General features: G+C 46.9%; 1 protein-coding gene across 2 annotated transcripts in view; it reads right to left on the bottom strand.

The window, feature by feature from the left end:
- Positions 1-25,263, bottom strand: part of Fntb (farnesyltransferase, CAAX box, beta) — an 83,821-nt gene that overhangs the window by 5,246 nt on the left and 53,312 nt on the right. For both annotated transcript variants that reach the window (XM_028788711.1, XM_028788721.1), the window contains exons 7-11: positions 23,411-23,497; positions 14,357-14,486; positions 10,714-10,846; positions 1,860-1,971; positions 530-644 (exon numbers count right to left, since the gene is read on the bottom strand). In XM_028788711.1, coding sequence (XP_028644544.1) covers positions 530-644; positions 1,860-1,971; positions 10,714-10,846; positions 14,357-14,486; positions 23,411-23,497 — 577 coding nt within the window. The remainder of the gene's footprint in view (positions 1-529; positions 645-1,859; positions 1,972-10,713; positions 10,847-14,356; positions 14,487-23,410; positions 23,498-25,263) is intronic.

The following is a 25,263-nucleotide window of genomic DNA, read 5'->3' as shown; positions in this document are numbered from 1 at the left end:
TCTGCTGACACAACCAATCATAGAGCCTATCCCTGAGCCACATCCCTAGCCTAGGGCTGCCACCTTACGGGGGAAGCACACACACATGCAACAAATGCACAGCAAACTGGCGTGTGTGCTATTGTTGCACAGCAATGCTGACAGCGCAGTCTCTGATAGCATCTAAGTTGAGCGATGAGGCCAGCCATAATACAGTGAGTGGAGCACCCGGCCCATGCTACAGGTTCAGGCTCCGAGTGACAACTGTGCCTGCCTTGGAGAGGGAGCTGTGGTCAGCAATGGGCTGGAATAAGGCCACAGCACCTCTGCCCCCAGTGCAGACCACTGAAATTGGGCCTCTGCCTGGCCCACTTCCTCCACTCAAACCTCACTCATAGGCCAGAGAATGCCAGGAGGGTGGGGCCTCCGAGTTTCCCAACTTGCCCACACAGGGAACAGAGCCAGCTCTGCAGGATGCAAGTGGCCACTCTGAAATTAGATCCCCTGACCTGGGAAACCTTGCAGCACAGGGGTACTGAACTTGCCTTACCAGAACATTTTCGGGCACACCCATGACCACGTCGTGCAGCATGGCTCCACTTCCGAAGTGCTGGGCAATGGACAGGCCGCTCAGGCAGTAGCAAGTATGGTAGAAGTCACGTGACCTACCAGGACAGATAGACAGCTCTGAGACGGCCCCGCCCCTCCCTCCCAACTCCCCCAGGTACTGCCACATGAATCCAGAGGACAGTGATACAGATGTGCCTTGGACCCTTTCCTATACACGGTCAAAGGAAGCATGGCTGTTCCCAGCAGTGGCCTTGAAGGTCCCATTTTTGAGTTCTACCCAACAATGGGACTAGGTTTGTTTTTTTTTGCCTGGTTGGTTGGTTGTGTTTTGCGTTGTTGCATTGATGAGGATGGACCTCAGGGCTTCCCACCTGCATGTGGCCACAGCCACTGCTGAGCCCCACCCTCAGCCATAGGAACTGTTTCAGTCTTTCCAGCTGTTCTGGAAAGGGCTCTCTGAGAGTGGTAGTACTAAATTAATGCATTTCTCTAGAAAAATGTCTAGGAATCAATCACGTGCCTCTTGATAAATTGCTGGGCCCGGCCTTCCGCCCAGCAGCAGTGCGTGCGTACGTGCACGCAGACTGTAATACCACCTCGTATTTTATTTATGTTTCTCATTTACGGTACCATTCACAGCACCCTGGGTCTGCATTTAGTTGTCTAATTTACTGTAGAGTAGTTGTTGGATTATAATCTATTTATAACAGTCATCGGTTTGATAGCCTATTCCTTTTCGCTGTTTTACCATGCTCAGGATTGCCCCCAGACCATCATAAGTGCTGTGCAAATGCTTCACCCCACCGCTCATCTGTACTTCCTTCCACAAACTATTCTAGTTAAATGGGCTTAACGAGAAAAACACAGAACAGAAAAGTCAAAGAAGCCAGGCATGGTGGCACATGCCTTTAGCTTAAGAGGCAGAGGCAGGTGGATCTCTGAGTTCAAGGCCAGTCTGAACTGGTCTCTGGCCTATAGAGCTAGTTCTGGTATAGCCTGGGCTACACAGAGAAACTGTATCCCATGGAACAAAAACAGTAAAGAAAAGCTACCAAGTCAGCCATCCATTTCCCTCCCTGGGGAAGGTGCACATAAGCTGGGGGCTCCGACGAGCGACTCTGGATAAGTAGCCAGAGGTGACCGCTCAATGGCACTGAAAGGCGGTTACCGCAACTGTCACACTTTCCCTTCACAACGTTAGTGCTAAGCAGATGAAGGAAAGGGATGCCCGGGTTGATGCGCCTGGCTCTAAGAGAGCATGGGTAGCATATTCCCTCTCCCCTCCTCCCTCTCCCCAAGAGAACACTTACTTGCCAGGTTTGTCCAGAAGCCCCCCAGCTGGACACTGGCAGCACATCAGGATATACTCCTGCAGCGCCTGCTGATGGAACATCCAGTGGCTCATGCTGAGGGCAGGGTCACCTGGGGAACACAGGGTCAGAGGGCGGGACTGACATCAGTGGTTATTGACTCATTCCAGTCACTCTTAGTACACTTGCTGTCTTCACCATGAGTGCCCTCTCCTGAGCTTGGCTGTGTTGTCAAAGAGCAGGTCTAGGTGGCAGTCTCATTTGCCCCGAAGTGTACCAACAAACATAGATGACGGTCTGAAACCAATCCTCCAGCACTGGCTGCTCAGTGCAGCTCCAAGACTGCCTCAGTTTCCTGAGAGCGTTGCCTTTAGTTCCTCTCTACAACTTGGTAATCACACCACTTACCAGAGCCTAGCAGCAAATAGCTTACCCTGACTTTTCTTACCCTGAAGTAAATCCACATCAAAAGGAAACTCCCAGAGACCCAAACAGTTGTCCCAGAAGCCATCACTGCTGACTGTTCTGTGCCACGGACGGCACAAGCAAAAACCAGCCATGCTGGGAGCCTAAGTCCTGGAGAAACCTGAGTCCTGGGTTGTTTTTCTTTTCAGCTCTTTCGATGCTGGGAAACATGCTGTGCATGTCAGGCAAGCACTGAACCCTGGGCTCAATCCCTAGGCTGTGCATGTCAGGCAAGCACTGAACCCTGGGCTCAATCCCTAGGCCCTGGGCTCCTTCATTCCTTTTTTTTTTTTTAAATACTTAATTATTTATTTAATGTCTGTGAGTACACTGTAGCTGTCTTCAGACACACCAGAAGAGGGCATCAGATCCCATTACAGTTGGTTGTGAGCCACCATGTGGGTGCTGGGAATTGAACTCAAGACCTCTGGAAGAGCAGTCTGTGCTCTTAACCACTGAGCCATCTCTCCAGCCTGGGCTCATTCTTTTTCTTTTTCTTTTTTTGGTTTTTCGAGACAGGGTTTCTCTGTGCAGCCCTGGCTGTCCTGGAACTCACTCTGTAGACCAGGCTGGCCTCGAACTCAGAAATCCACCTGCCTCTGCCTCCCAAGTGCTGGGATTAAAGGTGTGTGCCACCACCATTCGGCTTCCTTCATTCTTAAGTTCAGCTGATACAGCAAAAGAATTCTGCAGGTCACGGTTACCAAGCAGGGAGAGAAGAGAGAGCTCACCACCTTTGTTTTTTATGAATTCCCCTATATAGTTACAATTATTATAATTTCATAACTGCATGTTTTTCATATAACACTTAAACACAAATGTCTGTTCTACTACATCATCTTCATAACCATCATTCTGGATAACAGGGAAACATCCCATTTAAGGAGAGGTACAAGGGAACTGAGAAAAACAATAGGGCCAAGAATCTCATAGATATGGGCATAAAAACCTCTAGGAAGACTTCACAAAAGGCTAATGTGAACAGAGTGGGTGAGATTATAGGCAAAACAAATGCAAGAATGCAGACCCGAGTTCAGATCCCAGCCCCCGTGTAAAGAGTCAGTGCAGCAGTGCATGCCTGTAATTCCAGTCCCAGGGAGGTGGGGACAGGAGGATACTGGTAGCTCACGTTCAGCCAGCCTAGCTGAATTGGAAAACTCCAAGAGAGACCCTGTCACAAAAAAATATGGTGTAGACTGAGAAAGACAGCAATGTCAGCCTCCACCCATACCTACATGTACATGTGCACACACAAACATGTACATAGACATATAACACACATGGTAAAAGAAAATTCCACATTTAGTTATAGAATATTCAGACAGAAAGTATTTTATTTTCTTTCTTGAGACATGGTCTCAGCCCAGGCTGGCTTTGAACTCACTACGTAGCCCATGATAATCCTGAACTCTAGATCCACCTGACTCCGCCTCCGGGGACTACAGGTGTGCATACACATTTGGCAATAATTTTGTATTTGTTTTATTTTACTTTATTTTTATTTTACTTTTACATATGTGGGTTCTTGCATGTAGCATGTGCCTGAGATCTATGGAGGCCAGAAGACGGTATTGGATCTAGGATTACAGACAGGTGGTGAGGTACCATGTTGGTGCTGAGAAACAAACCTGAGTCCTCTGGAAGAGCAGCCAGTGTTGTCAATCACCAAGCTACCTCTTTAGTGCCCGCCCACCCCGCTTTATCCTTCAAAAAAAAAATGCACTTGTTGTCTCAGCTATTAGGCTGAATCAAGGAAAAGATAAAGAAGGAACACACACACACACACACACACACACAATGTAATTTTTAAAATGTTCCCAGTAACTAAAAGGGTAAAAAGAGATAAAAGAGATGCATTAGTACCTGTCAGCACATAAGGACACAGCTTTCCTCTCTAGAGGATTCAGTGACAGGACCTTCCATGAATGAAAGCAGACAGCAACCCTACCAGACACCAGAGTATGCTGGTACCCTAACCTTGGATGTCCCAGCCTCCAGATTTTGCTGGGAATCAAACTCAAGATCACACACATGCTGGTTATCTGTAGCTCTCTATCAGGTAATCTCCACTGACAGAAGTGCAGGAGCCAGGAACAGAATCTCAGTCAAGTCAGGAAATATGAGCACTGTGTATCTTATGCTACTCATGCATGAGTCAGGGAGGGGTATGTGTGTACACATGTACATGTGTGTACGTGTGCTACATGATTAAACTCAGAGCCTGTGGGTGCTAGGCAAGTAATCCACCACTAGTCAGGTCACCAGCCTTGGGGGCAGGCATCCATACCCACTGAGTCATTACAGGCTGTATACTCTAATTTTTAAAAATTGCCCTGAATTATTACAACGATCAAACTTATAACAGATACTTATAAGTAAAGGTACAAAAATTGCAAAATACTAATAATCTGATGTAAACTATGTATTAAAGGAGAAGTGAAACAACCTGGGAACGCAGAGGAGCTCAACATTAAGAAAATCAGGCTAGGCACGGTGACGCGTGCCTTTAATCCCAGCATTGTGGAAGACAGAGGATGGTAACACACACGTAATCCCAGCACTTAGAAGGATCAGACAGATGTCCAAGGTCATCCTCAGCTTCATAAAGAGTTTGTAGACAATACAGAGCCAGCAGAATGGCTCAGCAGGTAAGGGCTCTTACTGCTCAGCCCATAGAACCAGGTCTGATCTCCACACATGCCCCCTGGCACACACACCCCCTCCCTTCAAGGAATACAAACAGGACTGAGTAATGTAATCATTGTTTTTAATTACATGGGGCTGGGAGGATAGAGCAGTCATGAAGTGCTTGCTGTAAGCATGAGGACCCGAGTTCCGCCCCCAGCACCCGGGTTAAAAATCTGGCCATGGCAGTATGCCATTACCAGGGCTGAGCTGGGCATGGCAGTACACCAGTACCAGGGCTGATGGGTGGAACCAGGGGGATCCTGAGGCTTGCTGGCCAGCCAGTCTAGTGAGATTGAACAGTGACTAAGGAAGATACTTGGTTGTTGACCTCTGGCCTTCCTATGCCATTGAGATATGTGTGTGTACACCAGGACACACAAGTACACACACATGCACCCACACATAAACAGAAACAGTAAATAAATGAAGACTGTTAATATGTCAATGCTTGCTGGGTATGGTGGCAGATACCTTTAATTTCAGCTCTTAGAAGGCAGGTAGGAAGATCATGAGTTCAAGGCGACCCTAGACTATATAGGAAATTCTAGGCTAGTGTCAGATACATGAGATCATCTTTTTAAAAAATTTTGTTTTTTTGTTTTTGTTTTTTCGAGACAGGGTTTCTCTGTGTAGTCCTGGCTGTCCTGGAACTCACTCTGTAGACCAGGCTGGCCTCGAACTCAGAAATCCGCCTGCCTCTGCCTCCCAAGTGCTGGGATCAAAGGTGTGTGCCACCACTGCCTGGCTGGGCTTTGAGGTCTTATATACCCAAGCTATGCTCAGTGTGGCAGACAGTTTCCTGCTGCCTTTTGATCAAGATGTAGACCTCTCAGCTCTTTCTGCAGCACCATGTCTGCCAGCACGCAGACATATACATAGCATACTTCTTGCTATGATGATGATGGACTAAGCCTCTAAAACTATAAGCCAGCCCAAATTAAATGTGTTAACTGTAGAGGCCTGGCTCAAGAGATTTCAGAGGAGAAGAATGCTAGTATGTGGCCTAGATATTGATCTTATGATATTTTGGCTAAGAATGTGGCTTTTGACCTTGTCCAAAGAGTCTGCCTGAGGCTAAATTAAAGAGTTTGGATTAATTTCATTGGCAGAGGAAATCTGAAAACAGCCTAGTACTGACTCTGTCGTGTGGTTATTAGTGTTCACTCTTATGCAGATGTACAATAAAAAGGAGCAAGCTGAGCAAGGGAAAAAAGAAAATGTACAATTTGAGGGACACTAGGAAGTAGAATGGAGCTAAGCTGTGTGCTTCATTGTGCTGAGCCTTTTCTATTTTAATTAGAAATAAGATCATTGCGTCCTCCACCACACCAGTGGTGGACCTCAGACTCAGGGCTCACACAGTCTAGGAAATCCTTCTACCACAGAGATATAGTCTCAGCTGCAAATATATATATATTAGACTTGCTTACTTTTACTTTATGTGTTTGAGTGTAAACATACATGTATGTTTACCATGAGCATAGCTGGTGCCTGGTGTCCTCAGAGGTAGAAGAAGGAATCAGACCCCATGGCAATGGAGTTGCAGGTGATTATGAGTCACCACGTGGGTGCTGGGAACCAAATGAATTCGGGTCTTCTGGGTGAGCAGCCAGGCTCTAGCCAGGCTAGAGAGCCATTTCTCAAGCCCCACAAGCAAATTTTTAAAAGTAAAGATAAAGCCGGGTGGTGGTGGTGGTGGTGGTGGCGCACGCCTTTGATCCCAGCACTTGGGAGGCAGAGGCAGGCGGATTTCTGAGTTCCAGGCCAGCCTGGTCTACACAGTGAGTTCCAGGACAGCCAGGGCTACACAGAGAAACCCTGTCTTGAAAAACAAAAAACAACAACAAAAAAAGTAATGTTAAGGCTGGTGACACAGTTTGGAGATAGAATCTAGACTACTATGGATGAGGCTCTAGGTTTAACCCCCGGTACCGCAAATAAATAAATAAATGATACATAAACCTTTAAGTTTATGGATATGACTCAGTGGTAGTCAATGTGCTTAGCAGGATCTGGGCTCAATATCCAATATCAACACATAAAAATAATTCTTTTTAAATTCATTTACTTTAAAGGAGAGACGGCTCAGGGGCTAAGAAGAACTGCCCTTGCAGGAGAGATAAGTTTGGTTCCAGCGCTCAGTGCCAGGTGACTGACAGCCTCTGTAGCTCTAGCTCAAGGGAGCCTGACCCCTAAGACACCCACATGCATGCACATACCACATGCATGCACCCATGCACGCACACATGCACGCACGCACACATACACACTCACAAATAATTTGTAAAAATTAGAATATAAGTAACAGTATATATAATTTTTTAAAGAAAATTAAAGGGCACAGTAGAGGATATAGTTTGCTTCTCTTAATATTATCCATTGTAGAGGGTTTTGAAATGCTGCCAGGAAAAGTCACTAGACACCAGCTGGTATGCACATGACTGCCCTGGGTGTGGCTTTTGATACTTTATGTTGTGTTCTGGGAAGCTCTCTGTACAGAGCCAATGATGTAAGTACCTTTTAGAGAGAGCATTGTTTACTCACCCACTCATGTTTGTTGGGAGAGGATCTTACTGTGCAATCCAGGCTGACCTGGAACTTGCTATATAGGTCGAGCTCGCCTTGAACTCTGCTTCTGCATCTTGAATGTTGGCTTAAATGTGTGCACGTGACCAGGCTGGGCGACTCTTCCCCTTTCAGTGGATATTTTCTGTTTGCTACTGAGAGCCTAGGCATCCTCAATTAACATCTCTGGGTGTAATCTCCTAACAGTGCAGTCGCCAGGTTAAAACCTTAAGTGTGTTTATAAGCTAAACAGCCATTTGCACACTACCCTACAAAACCAAATGCCTACTTACAGTCAGTCCACTTGCAGGATAAATTGCCTGTGTCCTCTGCCTCTCAAGTGTTGGGACTAACAGCATGCACCACTATGCTCAGCCTCAGAATAATTTTTTTTTAATATGTATTCTTCCAGAGTTCTAGAAATTCAGTCATACAGTACACTGTTATTTTCTAGCATTCATGTACTAAGGGAACCATTTTCATCACTCTGTAGCACTACTTAATGAGCAGGTGATAGTCGGCTGTAAGATGCACCATGCTCCAGATCTCAGCCTCCCCTCACACACATCTGAACTTCTAAGTTGATCTGACACTCTGCTCTCAGATATATGGATGTGGCAAACATGCTTACAGTGTGCTTGGACACTAATACTTACTCTGTAAGGTCAGTTCCTAGAAGTGCCCCTGTCCTGCTGACCCAGATTATGCATGGGCTGGGGAGGTGACAGTAGATCCAGCACTTGGCTGTGTGAGCATGAGGACCAGAGTTCATCTCCTCAGAGGCAGTAAACTCTGGGCAGTCATGGTGGCTGCCTGGAATCCCAGGCACACTTGGTGTGACAGAAACAGGGCATGTGATGATCTGGATCTCACTGTGTAGACTAGCTAGACTGGCCTCCACTTCAGAAGGAGTCAGGTCCCCGGAGTTGGAATTGAAGCCATTTAAGCTAATGAATGTGGGTGCTGGGACCAGGACTCGGGTCTTCCATTAGAGTTGCACATGCTCTTAACCAGTGAGCCATCTCTCCCCACCCCTAACATGCATTTCTTTGATTCTGTTTTGTTTCTTGAAATAGAGGTCTCTGTTGTAGCCCTGGCTGTCCTGGAACTCACTATGTAGACCAGGCTAGCCTCGAACTCAGAGTGCTCTTACCTCTGCCTCCTGAGTGCCAGGATTAGAGGAGTAACCCACCTATGGCCATCTAACACCTTTAGTTATAAGCAAGCTGGGTAACTTTTGGGTGGGTGTAGGTGAGGGTGGGGTTGGCATTCATCTGTAGTATTGCAAGCAGGGCTGCATCCACCTGACAGCCTCTACAGTTACAGTCAGATTATAAAGCAAGCCTTAACTGTGTTTACTTTGTTTCCTTCTCTGCAAAATCAAAAGTCCTGGTGTCACAGGGCTGTTTGGGGATCAGATGAGAACACACAAGTGAAACACTGTGGCACAGTGAATGCTTGGGAAATCTCTGCTGCTGTTCATAGAGCCACCATTCTGGAAAAAACAGCAACACCTGTGGCTCTTTCTACACGCCAGCTCACCAAAACCTCAGCTTATTTCTTCAGAAAAGCCAGCCTCCGGACCAGCGGCTCTCAACCTTCCTAACGCTGCAGCCCTGTAATACAGTTCCTCATGCTGGAGTGACCCCCAACTATAAAATTATTTTTGTTGCTATTTCATAACTGTAATTTTGCTTTTTTTATGAATCATGATGTAAACATCTGATACACAGGATATCTGATATGTGACCCCTGTGATGGGGTCATTCAAACCCGAAAGGGGTCTTGACCCATCGGTTGAGAACTGCTGCTCTAGGGACTCCCTGACAGTCCTACTAACGATGTGTCAGAGCCTGAGGAGGCTCCAGAGTGCTGGCCTTTATGTGCCCCAGTATTCTGAGGCCTAAACCCCAGGGCCCCAGGCTGAAAGGGAGGACAGGGCCTCCGTGTGCTTTTGATCAGTATCAAAGGCATCTGCAACCGGACAACTTCAATGAGATTAAGGAATTAAAACTTAGGGTTCAGAGAGTTGGCCAAAGAAGCTTAGGTGTGGGAGGTGTAGGAGGGAATCTCATCTCTTACATCTGAGCAATTAGTCACCCAGCTGAGTCCACAGGAAAGTCCCCCTCTGGGCTACGGGATCTCCCTGCAGGAACAGATTGGAAGCCAGCAGGGATGCCTCCCCTCCCACCTGTGAGCCCTGTGCTCATAGGCAAGAATGAGCAGAGTCAGGCGGTATTGAGAGACGGGGCTGTTGGAGCCTTTGCCTGCTGTCTTGCTTGCTTTGTGGCCGCTCCTTAGAAAGGAACTTGGCGTTCTCTAGTCTAGCTGCTCAGGGAAGCAGTCATAGGGCCGCTTACTGACTTTAAGTGAAACGTTTCGAGGGGTGGGTTGCAGCTCAGCAGCAGGACACTTGTCTTGCATGCATGAGGTCCTTAGTGTCAACCCCGACTTCTGACTTCTGCCAAATGAAACAAAACCACTGACGCAAGCAGTGGCGGCCAAAACATGTCTTAAAACCAAACAAAAAACAAAAACAAACAACATTCTACTTATTTATTTTGCATGGAGGGATCACATGTGGAGGTGAGACAACTCACGGGAGTGAGATCTCCACTTCCCCTGGGATTGAACCCAGGTTCGCAGACTTGCCTGCAGAAGCCTTTACCCACGGGGCTATCTTACTGACCCAAAATAACACATTTCTGATAGTGACTTGTGCTCAGTCAGAGCAGGTGAGTCTTTTCTCATAGGTCCAGGTCCTCGGCCCCTCTCCATCCCTGCCTCTCCTGTCACCATTCTGATGACACGTGCAGGAGTGTCTCACTCTGACATGACCCAACATGGCTCTGCTGTGGCATCGCACCAGCTGAGATGGCAGTTCCAGTCACTGTGGGGCCAGGGCAGGGTGGGGATGCTCCCTTCAGATAACAGGGAGTGGCTCAGGGGAAGGTCACCTGAGGCAGCACTGAGTGATCTGAAACCATGGGAGCGTCTCAGCGCCAAGGGTGGGAGGCTCCATACCAGTCCTCAAAACCCCTGGAGCCAGAGTTTTCTTCCAGCTCCTCTCTACAGCACTGGGTTAGTAACGGACCAGGGAGCTCCTCTTCCAGCCCCAGTAGCAGTGCAGACTCACCTTGAGCATGGAGTGCTCGGTGCAGCAGCGGCAGGAGGCCTGCCTGCCAGAAGGAGTAGCAGCCATCCACCAGCTTGTTGCAGCGGCCCTGAAATCCTCCTTCAAATCGCATCTGCCTGCTGGTCACCCATTGCTGAGAAAGAACACAGGAGAGTCCCAGGGCCAATCACTCGGTGGGACAATATCTGGGGTTCTGGTTTCCCTTCCTCTCTTCCCCAGTGGCAACTGTCATTTAAGCTTGACCATTTTGAAGCAACCGGCAGATATATATATATATATATATATATATATATATATCAATCGGGGTTTCTCTGTGGAGTCCTGGCTGTCCTGGAACTCACTCTATAGACCAGGCTGGCCTCGAACTCTTGAACTCAGAAATCCACCTGCCTCTGCCTCCCAAGTGCTGGGATTAAAGGCATGTGCCACCGCCGCATGGCTCATATATATATATATTCTTTGTCTCCTTCATTGCTATTTCCTGTATTTCTTGTCACCCCCTCACCAGACTTGTTCTTTTCCCCTCCCCAAACAGTCACCCTTCAGCATCATGTTACATACAGCCCATCACCCTCTCTAGTTCCCACTACCCTGACAACCACCTTTGCTTCAGTCCAGTGGAAGCAGGTGCTGAGTGCAGAGGCCACGCTGGTGTGGGAGGCCTGCAAAGGTCTTTTAAACTCACTTGGGGCAGAAAACTCAGGCAGAACCACATGTCTCTTCTCATCACTTCACAGGGGAGTTTGTTCAAAGCAGAGGAGGGAAGTGTTGGGCTGATCTCGTCAGATGACATCAAGCTAGTCCTGCCTTTACCTGGTACCTAAGGACATTCACTCAGCAACATCTGCAAGTCCCCACCAGGACTGAAGGGTGGAGCACTGAGCAGCACTACCAAATGATAACTTCTTGGTCTAGCCTTCAGTTCTCTTGGGGTGATACAAGAGAAATTTTGGGCGGAAGCTATAAACTGGCACTTGTCACCCAGTGGCCACACCTGATACCACCGCTCCGGGCTTATCTCCACATTTTCTAAACACACTCCATAAAGATAGTCTTGGAGGGATGAGCAGAACCAACTGGTGGAGCAGATACAATGCTCTCCCTGCTCAGCCTGAGGCCATGGAGCTCTGGCACTGGACTGAAAGGGACAAGCGCACACGCTCAGTATCTGGAGCCCTCCGAGACTGAGTTCCCAATGCAGACGCACGGAACTCTTCAGAGGGAAGCCTGGACTTCTTCAAATATAATAGTTAGATTATGTCTCAGGTCATGGCCACACAAGTCAGTGTTGGGTGCTTAAAAGGACAAACCCTGTGGGTTTAGGTAGTAACATCTCCCTAGTCAGTCTTTTTTTGTTTGGTTGGTTTTTTGCTTTTTTGGGTTTTTTTTTTTTTTTTTTTTTTTGGTTTTTCGAGACAGGGTTTCTCTGTGTAGCCCTGGCTGTCCTGGAACTCACTCTGTAGACCAGGCTGGCCTTGAACTCAGAAATCCGCCTGCCTCTGCCTCCCAAGTGCTGGGATTAAAGGTGTGCGCCACCACTGCCCGGCCCTAGTCAGTCTTAAATGAACCTTCAGGAACTGCTAGTTAATGACAGTGAAATAAACACTCAAGGTTTGGGGGGCAGCCTCTCTGCGCATTGACTCACCCCGAAACATGAGTAGATTCAAGTCATGCTTCTGTTCCAGTGCCTAAAGCCAGGGGTCGGTTCCACTTCCCTTGGATATAGGAAGTCAAAGACACCTTCCCTCCCTCCCTCCTTCCTTCCCTGTCTCTTTCTCTCTTGTTTTCCAAGACAGGGTTTCTCTATGTAGCCCTAGGTCTCCTGGAACTTGTTCTGTAGACCAAGCTGGCCTCAAATTCAGTGATCTGCCTGCCTCTGCCTCCTGTGCTGGGATTAAAGGCGTGCGCCACCCCTGCCCGGCTCAGATATTGGTTGTGTATAGCAAAGGAAGGGAGGGGATCACTGGGAAAGGGAGGGCCAGCATTTATGGAGCACCTTCTGTATACCAGGCTTTTAATGGGCTGTCTTCTTCTTCTTTTTTTTTTTTTTTTTTTTTGGTTTTTCGAGACAGGGTTTCTCTGTATAGCCCTGGCTGTCCTGGAACTCACTCTGTAGACCAGGCTGGCCTCGAACTCAGAAATCCACCTGCCTCTGCCTCCCAAGTGCTGGGATTAAAGGCGTGCGCCACCATCGCCTGGCTGGGCTGTCTTCTTTAACCCTCAAAGAAGTACCATTATTCCTACTTTCCAGAGGGAAAGAGACAGTGCAGCTAAAGCAGATGAGAAACGTTTCCCAGGGATTTCTGGCGAAGAGGCAGAGCAGGCTCAGGCCTACAGTACTGGCATTTTAACTTAGGCACTAGTATATTCCTCCTTTTTGCCTACAACACGCGTACTGGCTGATTTTGTGTGTCAATTTGACACAAGCTAGAGTCATCACAGAGAAAGGAGCCTCCCTTGAGGAAATGCCTCCATGAGATCCAGCTGTAAGGCATTTTCTCAATTAGTAATCAAGGGGGAGGGGCAGCTCACTGTGAATGGTGCCATCTCTGGGCTGGTAGTTCCGAGTTCTGTAAGAAAGCAGGCTGAGCAAGCCAGGGAAAACAATCCAGTAAGCAGTACCCCTCCATTGCCTCTGCATCAGCTCCTGCCTCCAGGTTCCTGCCCTGCGTAAGTTCCAGTCCTCACCTCCTTTGGTGATGAACAGCAATGTGGAAGTGTAAACTGAATACACCCTTTCCTCCCTAACTTGCTTCTTGGCAGTGGTGTTTCATTTCAGCAACAGAAACCTTGACTAAGACAACATGAGACTTTACCTTTCATCTCTTCAGGATGATCTTATTGTAAAATATATCTACAAAGTTGGTCATTCGGTATCAATTTTCCAGAACCTTGATAGAGCATGCTAGTCTCTCACAATGAAGGCAAAACATTGCTTGTTACACCGCCACAAAATATAAAAGCAACGCTCTAGAAGGCTCACAATGGCTCAACAATGAGGGCCTGGCATCTGCTCTGAGAGAGAGCTGAAGGTCTATTGTAGCTGGTTTGCTTTCATGATAGCCAGGGCAGCAATACCCCCAAAACACAAGGGGAATACATTCTCTCTGAATATCCTAGGATTCCCTTAACCTGACCGCCTTTTGAACACTAGCCAAGAGCTTGGGGGTCTAGAAGAGATGCCCAGACCTCTTAATAGCAAGTTCCCCAGGCAGAGCTCTGCCAGAATGCAGATAGGGAATTTTCACAGGTAATAAATCCTTGGCCCTTAAATGCTTCAAAGCTCTTCTCGGAGCCTCTTCTCTTAGGAGATTCTAAGACACATGGTAATATGGAATCTAGAGGGACCATTGCTATTCTTGGGAACATGGGAGAAAGGTAGTCTGGCTCATTCCAGGAGGTAGAGGACTCAAGTCCACTCTGGGTCTGTTCAGAAACTTCAAAGCAGGCAGGAGAGGTAGAAGGGAGTTGAGACGTGCTGACGCACAGCTGTGCTGACACCAGCAACCACACGTGAAGCTTCATCTGCACTCAAGGCTAGAGCTCAGCCAGGCCTTCCCATCACCAGATCTCCCCATGGTCCCAGATCGAGTCACATCACCAAACCTGGGCTCAGGGAGAGGATGGTGCAACAGCTACTCACTAGCAAGCTCTTCAGGTTCAAAGAACGTTCCTTCTTGAGAATCACCAGCGCAGCCAAGCCACAGAAGGTGTAGCCACCGTGGGCTTCCATCCCTGGCACCCCGCCAATGCCGCCTTCCCAGTTCTGGCACCTAAGAGATTGAAAGAAGCAGATATGGAGAGTGCAGGGATGAAGACAATCGTCCTGTCTATAATCTGGTGGCAGAGAATAAGTCAGCTCTGATGAAAGCAAAAGATGGTAGCACCATGGGTAGAAATGTGCTCATTTATTACCTTGGCTGCATGTATGTACGTGTGTGCATGTATGTGCATGTGTGTGTATGTATGTATGTGTGTGCATGTGTGCACACATGTATAAGGAGGCCAGAAGTCAGCACTGGGTGGTGTTCCTCAGGAGGGCTATCCACTTTAATTTCTGAGACAGAGTCTCTCACTGGAACCTAGGAAATCATCCTTTTGGCTGGGATGCCTTTGCCAATGAGTCCTAGGAATCCCCAAGCCCTACCCAGTGCTGGGATTTCAAGTATGTCTGACTTTTCACATGGGTACTGGGCTCACTCAGGTCCTCTTGCTTGTACAGGACACTTTATGGGCTCAACCATCTCCCTAGCCCCTTACCTATCAATGTTGGCAGTTTCCTTTTCCTAGAAAACAAAACTAGTAGGCCCTGGAAATTTAGAAACTGTCCACTTACATAAGAAACATAGTAGCACTGGTCAATCCTCACTGGGGAAAAGTTGCAAAGTACTCTAGGTAGCAGAATCATCAAGTTAAAATAAAATAGAAAAATAACTGCTATCTCTGGCCATCTTCAAATACAAAGTTTATTAGCGAATGCCTTTTTTAATTTTTGTCTAGTTTCCCTTTTTTTTGTTTTTTTTTGTTTTGTTTTTTTTTGTTTTTTGTTGTTGTTGTTTTGAGACAGGGTTTCTCTGTGTAGTTCTGGCTGTCCTGGAACTCACTCTGTAGACCAGGCTGAGCTCGAACTCAGAAATCCCCTGCCTCTGCCTCCCAAGTGCTGGGATTAAAGGCGTGCGCCACCACCGACCAGCATGGCTCAAAACTTTTATAATGAACACAAACATACACTTTTGCGGGCACACAAATACACACACACAGTTACACACCTGCTCAAAAAAAATTTTTTTGAACTATATTGTTGGCAACTATGTTGCCCAGGTGGGCTCAAGTGATCCTTCTATCTCAGCTTTCCAAGGAACTGGAACTACCTGGGTGTGATGGCTCACGGCTGTAATTTCAGAACTTGTAAGGCTGAGGCAGGAGGATTGCCTGGGCTACAGAGCAAGATCCTCTCTCAAACAAACAAACACCAACAACAACTATAAACCTCCTAAGTATAAGACTGTGCTCAGCTTGTAACTACTCAAAAATAAACTTTGTTCTTATATTTTTCAGTTTTCTATATACTTAAAATATCTGAAGTGGGTGTTACTACACCTTTGTTACAGACCTTTGGCCTAGCACCTCTGAGCTACAGGCCAGCCTGGTATACACAGCAAGTTCCAGTCTATTGAGAGCTATGTATGAGATTCTACTTTATTTACTGAAGTAGTTTCTTTCTTTCTTTTTTTTTTTTTTTTGGGAGGTAAGGGGAAGGCAAGGAGTTGTATTCAAGACAGGATTTTTCTGTGTAGCCCTAGCTGTCCAATAATTCAATCTGTAGACCAGGCTGGCCTTGAACTCACAGAAATCCTCCTGCCTCTGCCTGCTGGGATTAAAAGTGTACACCATCACCACCAGTCAGAGGAAGTTTCTTGTTGAACCTGCAGCTCACCAATTCTGGCTAGTCTAACTAGCAGGCTTGCCCAGGAAATGTTCTGTTTCTGTCACACCAAGTGTGCCTGGGATTCCAGGCAGCCACCATGACTGCCCAGAGTTTACTGCCTCTGAGGAGATGAACTCTGGTCCTCATGCCCACACAGCAAGTGCTGGATCTACTGTCACCTCCCCAGCCCATGCATAATCTGGGTCAGCAGGACAGGGTCACTTCTAGCAACTGACCTTACAGAGTAAGTATTAGTGTCCAAGCACACTGTAAGCATGTTTGCCACATCCATATATCTGAGAGCAGAGTGTCAGATCAACTTAGAAGTTCAGATGTGTGTGAGGGGAGGCTGAGATCTGGAGCATGGTGCATCTTACAGCCGACTATCACCTGCTCATTAAGTAGTGCTACAGAGTGATGAAAATGGTTCCCTTAGTACATGAATGCTAGAAAATAACAGTGTACTGTATGACTGAATTTCTAGAACTCTGGAAGAATACATATTAAAAAAAAAATTTAGTCTAAGGCTGGGCATGGTGGTGCATGCTGTTAGTCCCAGCACTTGGGAAGCAGAGGCAGGTGGATCTTTGTGAGTTCCAGGTCAGCCAGGGTTACATAGTGAGACCCTGTCTCAAGAGACAAAAGCAACAACCAACAATGTAGAATGGTTACTTTTGTCAACCTGACACAATGTAGAATCACCTGAGAAGACAGTGTCGGTGAGGGACTGTCTAGAGGCTGGCCTATGGGCGTGTCTATGGGAGAGTGTCGTGATTATATTAACTGATGTGGGAAGACTCAGCCCACTGTGGTCGGCACCACAGCCTGGGTTTAGGTCATCCATCCCCTGTGTAGAGTAGAAAGTGAACTGAGCACTAGTAGGCAGGCATGCATTCATTCTCTCTGCTCCTGCCCGGCAAGTTCCTTCTACTTACTTCTGTTCTAGGATGTATCCCAGACTCTGGAAATCAAACTGATTTCTGTAAGGGTATTTATCACAACTCTAGGAAATGAAATTAGAACTGGTTACATCATGGTGGTAGAGTACAACTAAGTTAGATTTTCTTCTTTGCCTACCTATAACAAACATGTTTTATGTATGAAATAACTTTAAGGTCTGTGTGTGTGCATGTGCACACCTGGATGTGTGCTGGGGGTTGAATCCAGGACCTCACTCATCCGAGGCAAGTACTCTACCACTAGCTCTGTCCCTAGTCCTGAATTTTAAATATATATATTGGTTTTTTCGAGACTGGGTTTCTCTATGTAGCCCTGGCTGTCCTGGAACTCACTCTGTAGACCAGGCTGGCCTCGAACTCAGAAATCCATCTGCCTCTGCCTCCCAAGTGCTGGGATTAAAGGCGTGTGCCACCACCACCACCCGGCCACAATGCATTTCCTAAAGTCACGCTTCTTCTCTGTTGCAGTGGAACGGCACAGGTGAATAGGCCCTCATCCAGGAGCTGACAGGACTTCCAAGCCCCTCCTTATAGTCTGGAGTCTGGAGAGCCCACAGCCTTTCTTCTGAGATAACTCAGGCTCAGGGAAACCAGAGTGCAAAGTCTGAAACCAGCTGCATGCTCGGAGCAGGCTGCTTTTTAAAAAGATTTGTTTATTTTATGTATATGAGTACACTGTAGCCGTCCTCAGACACACCAGAAGAGGGCATAGGATCCCATTACAGATGGTTGTGAGCTACCATGCGGTCGCTGGGAATTGAACTCAGGACCTCTGGAAGAGCAGCCAGTGCTCCCAACAGCTGAGCCATGTCCCCAGTCCAAGCAGACTGCTCTTATCTGTCTGTCAACCTCATCTTGCTTTTTTTCAGTTAATAAAACCCTTCGGAAATGACCACAGTGGCACATGCCTGTAATTCCAGCACTGATAGATGGAAGAAAATCAGAGTCCATGCCAGCCTCAACTATATAGCAAGTTCAAATCCAGCTTGGGCTGCCCAAGACCCTGTCTTCAACATACCCACACCCGCAAACACACATAATGGACAACACAAAGGACTGAATACTAGAGCCCAATAAAACAGAAGAGGATTTAAATGGCATAAACAGCCAGGATAGACAGCAGGAGACAACATGAACACAGGCTAGCAATAGCAAAATCCTAAAAGCTGAATGACATGCACAGAGGCTAAGAGTACCTAAATGGGCGGTTAGAGAAACCTTCCTTGGGTCTGGGGTGGTGGGAAAGAAGCAGCAGCAGCCAAGAGCAAGACCAGGTCTGAGTATTATGGTGGTTTAAATAAGAATGGCCCCCATAGGCTCAAGTATTTGAACGTTTAGTCACCAGGGTGTGGCACTATTTGAGAAGGATTAGGAGGTGTGGCCTTGTTGGAGTGGGTGTGTCACAGGGGGTAGGCTTTGAGGTTTCAAAATCCCATGCCAGGCCCAGTCTCCACACTCTCCCTCTTTCTTTCTGTTTCTCTCCTTTCTCCTCTCCTCTTCTCTCTGACTCTGTCTCCCGCAGTCTCTCTGTCTATCTATCTATCTATCTATCTATCTATCTATCTATCTATCTATCCATCCATCCATCTATCTATCTATCTATCTATCTATCCATCCTATCCACCTACCTCTAAAATCTACACTTCTACCAAAAAGGGAGGAGAGTGCTGAATCCCAGCTTCCACAGCAGAAAGCAGGAGGGATCAGTGGGAGGCCACTACACAGAACCAACACCTCACCTTTTCTCTACTTGTAATTCATAACAAGCCTGCCAGGTTCACACCCTAGGCAGGAATTTGAAAGCTCAAGAACAAAGCCCTTCATCAGATATTGGTCCCTGAGAATTCCCTGAAAAACAGCAGGCCTTAGCTCAGTGTGTGTGCAGGCTCTCATCAGCCTTTCAGTATGAGAGGCAGCATGGACAGAGTTGCTAAGCACCAGATACAGGAAGCAGCTCCATATGGAAAAGAGACCTAGCCTCAAAGACAAGGTGGAGGAGACAAGCTGGGCACAGAAGAAAACTGCTTAAAGTTCCATCTTATTTTTATGTTTTAAAGGTTTTGTGTGTGTGTGTGTGTGTGTGTGTGTGTGTGTGTGTGTGTGTGTATGAATGTTTTGCCTGCATGTATGCCTGTATACCATGTGCAGTCCCTGTGGAAGCCAGAAAATGGAGTCAGATCCCCTGGCACTGGAATTATAGAAGGCTGGAAGCTGCCACGTGAGTGCTGGGGTGGGACCCACAGCCTCTGGCAGAGCAGCAGTGTTCTTAGCTGTTGAGCCATCTCTGTGGCCCCTTAATGCTGTGTCTTAGATGATACCGTGTGAAGGAAGTTGCAAAGATAGCAGAGCAGCAGAGAATATAAAAAATAAGTATTTGAGAGAGGAAAACCAAACTCTGGAAAATTAAAAGTAAGATTGGGGAATAAAACAGCAGAAGGGCGAATGAGTAAATGGTAAGGAAAGCTCTGGGAAAATACAAGAAAAAGTTAAGAGATAGGGAACAGACTCTCAGTGGGCTTTAAAAACATTAAGTCTCGGTTAATGGTGGTGAACGCAAATGTGTACGGCTGGCCAAGGTGCTGGAGTGTGGAGCGCTCGTTCTTTGACGGGACATTGATGCGGCCCTCTACAGCTCAGAGACCATAGAAGGCCTGTGAAGTGCTGGGAGGCAGAACACAACCACTGCAGTCATGATTTCACAGGACCTGCAATGGACCTGCACAGGACTGGGTCTGCCAATGCTACGTCACGGATGTGGGGGAGGAGCTTACCAGGCCCTACCCCTCCCAACTGAACAGCTGGCTATGGATGGATTCTGGGGGGAGGAATGACCATTGTCTTGAGCTGTGTACCTATTGAGGAACCCACCCAGCTCCAGTGGATGTCCTCACAGCTGTGGTCACGCAGACAACCCTGGGAAAACTCAGTGAGTCACAAAACAAAAAGACATGAATGTGGGAAAGGGACTTGGAGAGAGGGTGGGGACTAGGTGGGGGGTGGAGATAAGAAAGGGTGAGGACTGGGGGAGAGAAGCAGGTGGGTTACAGTAGCTAGAAGGCACTATATATATGTACAACGTGTCTAAAAACAAATTTGATAAAAGTCTTTCAAGATGAGTTAAGACTTCTGTAAAAGATGCTGTAAAAGGAGTATGCCGAGTTAGGTTGGCATATGCCTGTAAACCTAGCACTCAGGAAACCAAGGCAAGATGGCCGGCCAGTAGTACCAATCAGCCTTGGGTTCACACTGAGACCTTGTTTCAAAAATAAAAACAAAGAAGGAGAAGTTGCCAAAGAAAATACTGCAATGTGATTTCTTGGTCATGAAACAGTGCTTCCAAATGAGAGGCCTGCTGAGTGCCTAGTACACAGGGAAACTGATCCACGCCGAGGCTCATCACCCCAAAGTATCCAAACAGCACTAACAGAGATTCTCAAGGTCAGGTGCATGGGGCACTGATGACGGATAAAGAGAAAACAAAACAAATGCCCAGGAACTGGGCGTTTTGATGGCCTGGCACGGTGGCAGGCACTAAGGTTATCACCACAGGCTAACTCACTTGAATCTGGTGTGTTCCAAATATGTATACAATTTAACATCCCACCATTTGACAAATGTGAAATAACGTGTCCAAGGCACAAAGCTAGCTGTAAACAGACTGGTTCAGTGAGTGTCCTGCTAGAGAGTCCTCCTGAAGACTGGGCTGGACACTCCTACTCGGTGCAGAACATCTCCTAGGCCTGGCAGACAAAGGAAAGGTACAGGGAATTCAATGTGGCATTAAAACTTAGAGCCGACAACTGCAGAGAGCCAGGCCTTCTATTCTACCTTATCATTCTTCTCTTTTTTCCTTCTGGTTTGCCATGGATAGCCATAGTACCCTGGTGGTGGCAGTGGCAGCCTGGGTCTTAGGGCAGGGCAGGGCAGCTGAATCTAATAGAAAGCCACCATCTTTAGCAGGAAGAAACAGGCTACTAGAAAGTGAGGACAAGCCAAAAGAGTCAGAAATGGAAAAACCCAAATTCAGCTCAAGTTTCTACGTTGAAAGCACAGACACTGGGTAAACCGAGCAGCTTGGAATCAAAACCAATCTGAGATCTGAGCCACCACCCACGGCAGGGCAGAGCACTGTTTGAAGTTTACAGTGTGAGTCTGACTAAGTGGCCTGTCTGCTAAAAACAAAAACATCCTTTGAAGCAATCTAACAGAATCCATTATCCTCTTTTTTTTTTTTTTTGTTTTGTTTTGTTTTTCGAGACAGGGTTTCTCTGTATAGCCCTGGCTGTCCTGGAATTCACTCTGTAGACCAGGCTGGCCTTGAACTCTCGAACTCAGAAATCCGCCTGCCTCCCATGTGGTGGGATTAAAGGTGTGCACCACCACTGCCCGGCCTGGAATCCATTCTCTACAACAAACCAGCCACCATGTCTAGGACACCGTCTAAAGCTACTCAATACATGAACACCCAGGAAAATGAGACATGTCCAATATAAGATACTCATGTTGAAAAGACCTACTGATGGGCTTTTAAATTTTTATTTGATTATTTTATTCTACATGTATGGGTGTTTGCCTAACATGAATGCCTGTACACCACATGCATAGCACATGCCCATGGAGGCCATTAGAAGGTATTGGATCCCCTGGAAATTAAGTTACAGACAGATGTAAGCTACTATGGATTGCTGGGAATTAAACACTGGTCCTCTGGAAGAACAGGCAGTGCTCTTAATAAATGAACACACACACACATACACACACACATACACACACACATACACACACACACACACCTCTTACACATACCACCCTTTTGAGACTGGGTCTCACTATGTTGTCCAGACTGGTTGGTCTTGAATTCCTGTACTCAATGGATCTCTCTGACTTACCCTCCAGAGCAGCAGGGACCAGACCATGTTCCCCAAGGGTTTCTAAGCAGATAATAATAATTATCTATTTGCCACAGGAAGTGAAGAAAAGCATACTGGGAAGGCATAAAAAGACGGGCTATCTCAACTGAGAAACAGAGCACTAAAAAGAAGCAAATCCAGGGAGCGCTCAGCTTCAGTCTCAGCACTACCATTGGTCTACGGTGCCCTCAGACTGTTAGTTACTGTGGAAATCAGATCCACCGATGATGACACGCAAAGTCAGAAGACAATGAAGCAACGCTTACAGAATTCAGACAAATACAGTCTACACCATTGCCAACTTATTAACCTCCAACCAGACAGGCCACCAAGCAAGCTTACAAAATGCACCTCCTAGGTGTCCTTTTCTGAGAACTTTGGAAGCATTATGCTTTATTAAAATGAATGAAGATGATAATAAAACAGGGCTGCAACAAAGCAGAAAAATGAAGTGAATTTCATGCTGGAAGGAAGCTTCTAGATGCCTGCTGTGCATCAAGCTGAGCGCAACCTGTCTAGATCTAAAGCAGGAAGGGGAGAGGGGAGGGCTGGGGGGAGGGAGGCCGACCCAGAACACACACACACTCACATACACACTCACTCACACTCACACACACACACACACATGCACACACACACATGCACACACATGCTCACATACACACACACATGCTCACACACGCTCACATACACATGAACACACATGCTCACATACACATGCACACACACACTCACATACACACGCACACACATACACACTCTCACACAAACACACACACATTCACAAATAAACATGCACACACTCATACGCACACATATATACTCTCTCTCTCTCTCTCTCTCACACACACACACACACACACACACACACACACACAGGCGCATATACATGTGCCTTTTGTTTTCTATTTTTAAAAGGGTCTCTTGTAGCCCAGGCTAGCCTGAAACACAAGATGGGGTGAAAGATGGCCTTGAACTCCTACCCCAGCCTCCAGAATGCTGTGATTACCATGTGGGTACCAAGGGCCACCATACCCAGTCCTGTTTCCAGTGTTTTGTTCTTATAAACGAGTCTTTGTCTCTTTTATGCACGTGGGTGAGTTTCTGTAGGAGTGAAGTTCCTGGGTTTCATAAGCAAGGGTGTTTTGAGATATTGCCAAACTGCTTTAATCAATTTAGACTCTCACCAGTGCTACTCACCAAAAGTTTGATCTGTGCCACTATAAACTATAATACACATTAATGGAAGTCTAAAAATAATCTCAAGTACTTATAAGAGGGCACAGCAAAGAACCCCTAAGACATCTCTTATAATTTTATACTCCCGTCTGGACTTTTAAGTTTTTATGCTTCTTGGCTGCTTGCTCTCTGAGGACTAGGGACCATGTGACTTCTCTCACCTGGCTATCCATTCGGCCGTGCCTTCAAAGAGGTCTGGAGTGATGATGTTGGTGAGAGAGGCTACCGAGGCGGCACAGTACGCACTCCTACAAAGACAGAAACACAGGGAAACACGTGAGGCTCCAAGGAAGAGCCAGATCGAGGCTCAGAAAAGTGCCTGGGCACATTACTGCAGTTCTTGGCACACAGCTATTCTTCCTGGGTCTCCGGGAGGTGTGACATTCTGTCAGATAGAGTTGCTCACAACACAGCTTCGGTGAAGGAACATGACATTCTAATCTCTCTGTCTCTGCAGGCAGACCTACATCCTCAGAATCGATGGCCATATCGATTGATCTCAAAATAGATTGAGCCCTTTTTCCAAAGACCTACAACGGTTCCCACCATCTCATGCGGTGTTGATGAGGTTTGTTCAGATGTCTCACTGCTGCAGACTCAGGAATCTCTGTCTGGAATAGGAATGTGTGTAAAAGGTTAGCGCTACATTTCCTCTGACAGACTCACTCCAAAGCAGGCCAGCAAACTCGAATAGCTGCTTGTGCCACACAAGGGAGACAGGAATAGGTACATCCTTACGCCTCTAGAGGAAAGAGCTCTGATTTCAAGCACTGTCATCAGACATACAGAAACACACCTTTCAGCAAAAAAGCAGGAACAGCACTTGGGATGTGGCTCCGTTGGAAAAGCATGCACAAAGCCCCAGGTTTGATCCCCAAAACTGGTCATGGAAGTGCATGTTCTATTGACACTCAAGAGGCAGAGGCAGGAGGATCACAAGGTCAAGGTCATCCTCAGCTACAGGGCAAGCTTGAGGCTAGCCTGAGATATATGAGATACTGTTTCAACTGGGGGGAAAAAAAGAAAAAGAAAAAAAGAAAAAAGTTAGAAACCTGTCTTTTGGACAGGGTAATTCCGGGGATCTAACTCTAGGCTTTGTACATACCATGAACATTCCCTCCCACCAAGCTGTATTTCTAGCTCCTATCTGAAAATGAGCAAGTAAAATAAAATATATCCGTTTGATTTGAGATAATCTTATTCTTTTTTTTCAGTCATAATTCTCAGGACATCCTTTCATCTTCTCCACCTGTCATGGAACACAGCCAGACTGTCTTTTCCAATACCCACCGTGGAAAGACAAAAATTACCCATTTGAATTCTACTCACAAATCCTTTCTCTAAGAGCTCAGAAGGAACAGGAGAGGGATGGAAAAGAAAGCTTGGCTCCCGTCTTATTCTGTGTACAGACTTAACATGAAGCCACATTTACTGAGGCACTCTACAGAAATCTCTGCAGAAGCCATGGGCATGACTGTCCTGTCAGCACTATGACCAGCCAGGCTCCCACTGGCCAAAGGCACAGCAAAGCTGAGTTTCGTCAGCAAGCATCCAGAGTACACACGAGTCAAGCGTGCGAGGGCCAAATGCTGTGGCTGTCGGTTGCCATATGCTAACTTTGAAGGTATGATCTAATTTCCTCCAGGCCTTGAGTCACTCACAAAGGCTCAGCAGTGTTTTCAGAGGCTCTTGAATCCTAATGAGGCAGGGAGGGGGCCTGTAATGCAGTCTGCCTTTCATCAGAACTGACAAGGGAGGCAGTTGTGGAATTCTGTCCTCCGGGTGTGACATGGCTTGCTACAGTCTTGAAATCAGAACAGTTGTGATGACTTCAATAGATCCTCACAAGATAGTGTCTATTAATATTCCTGTGTAGGAGGAAGGTGGGGGAGGGGCATCAGACCCTTATTGGAGATGCCAGCCACTCCTTTTCTGAAACCTGCTTCCCCTGACCTGAGCTGTACATGGTCTTAGGTGCCAGAGAGTGGGTAGGAGGTAGAAGACCGACTCACGT

This window comes from Grammomys surdaster, unplaced genomic scaffold, assembly GCF_004785775.1.
Source record: "Grammomys surdaster isolate TR1022 unplaced genomic scaffold, NIH_TR_1.0 127, whole genome shotgun sequence".
Classification (NCBI taxonomy): Eukaryota; Metazoa; Chordata; class Mammalia; order Rodentia; family Muridae; genus Grammomys; species Grammomys surdaster.
This window is presented reverse-complemented; position numbering and strand designations above follow the sequence as displayed.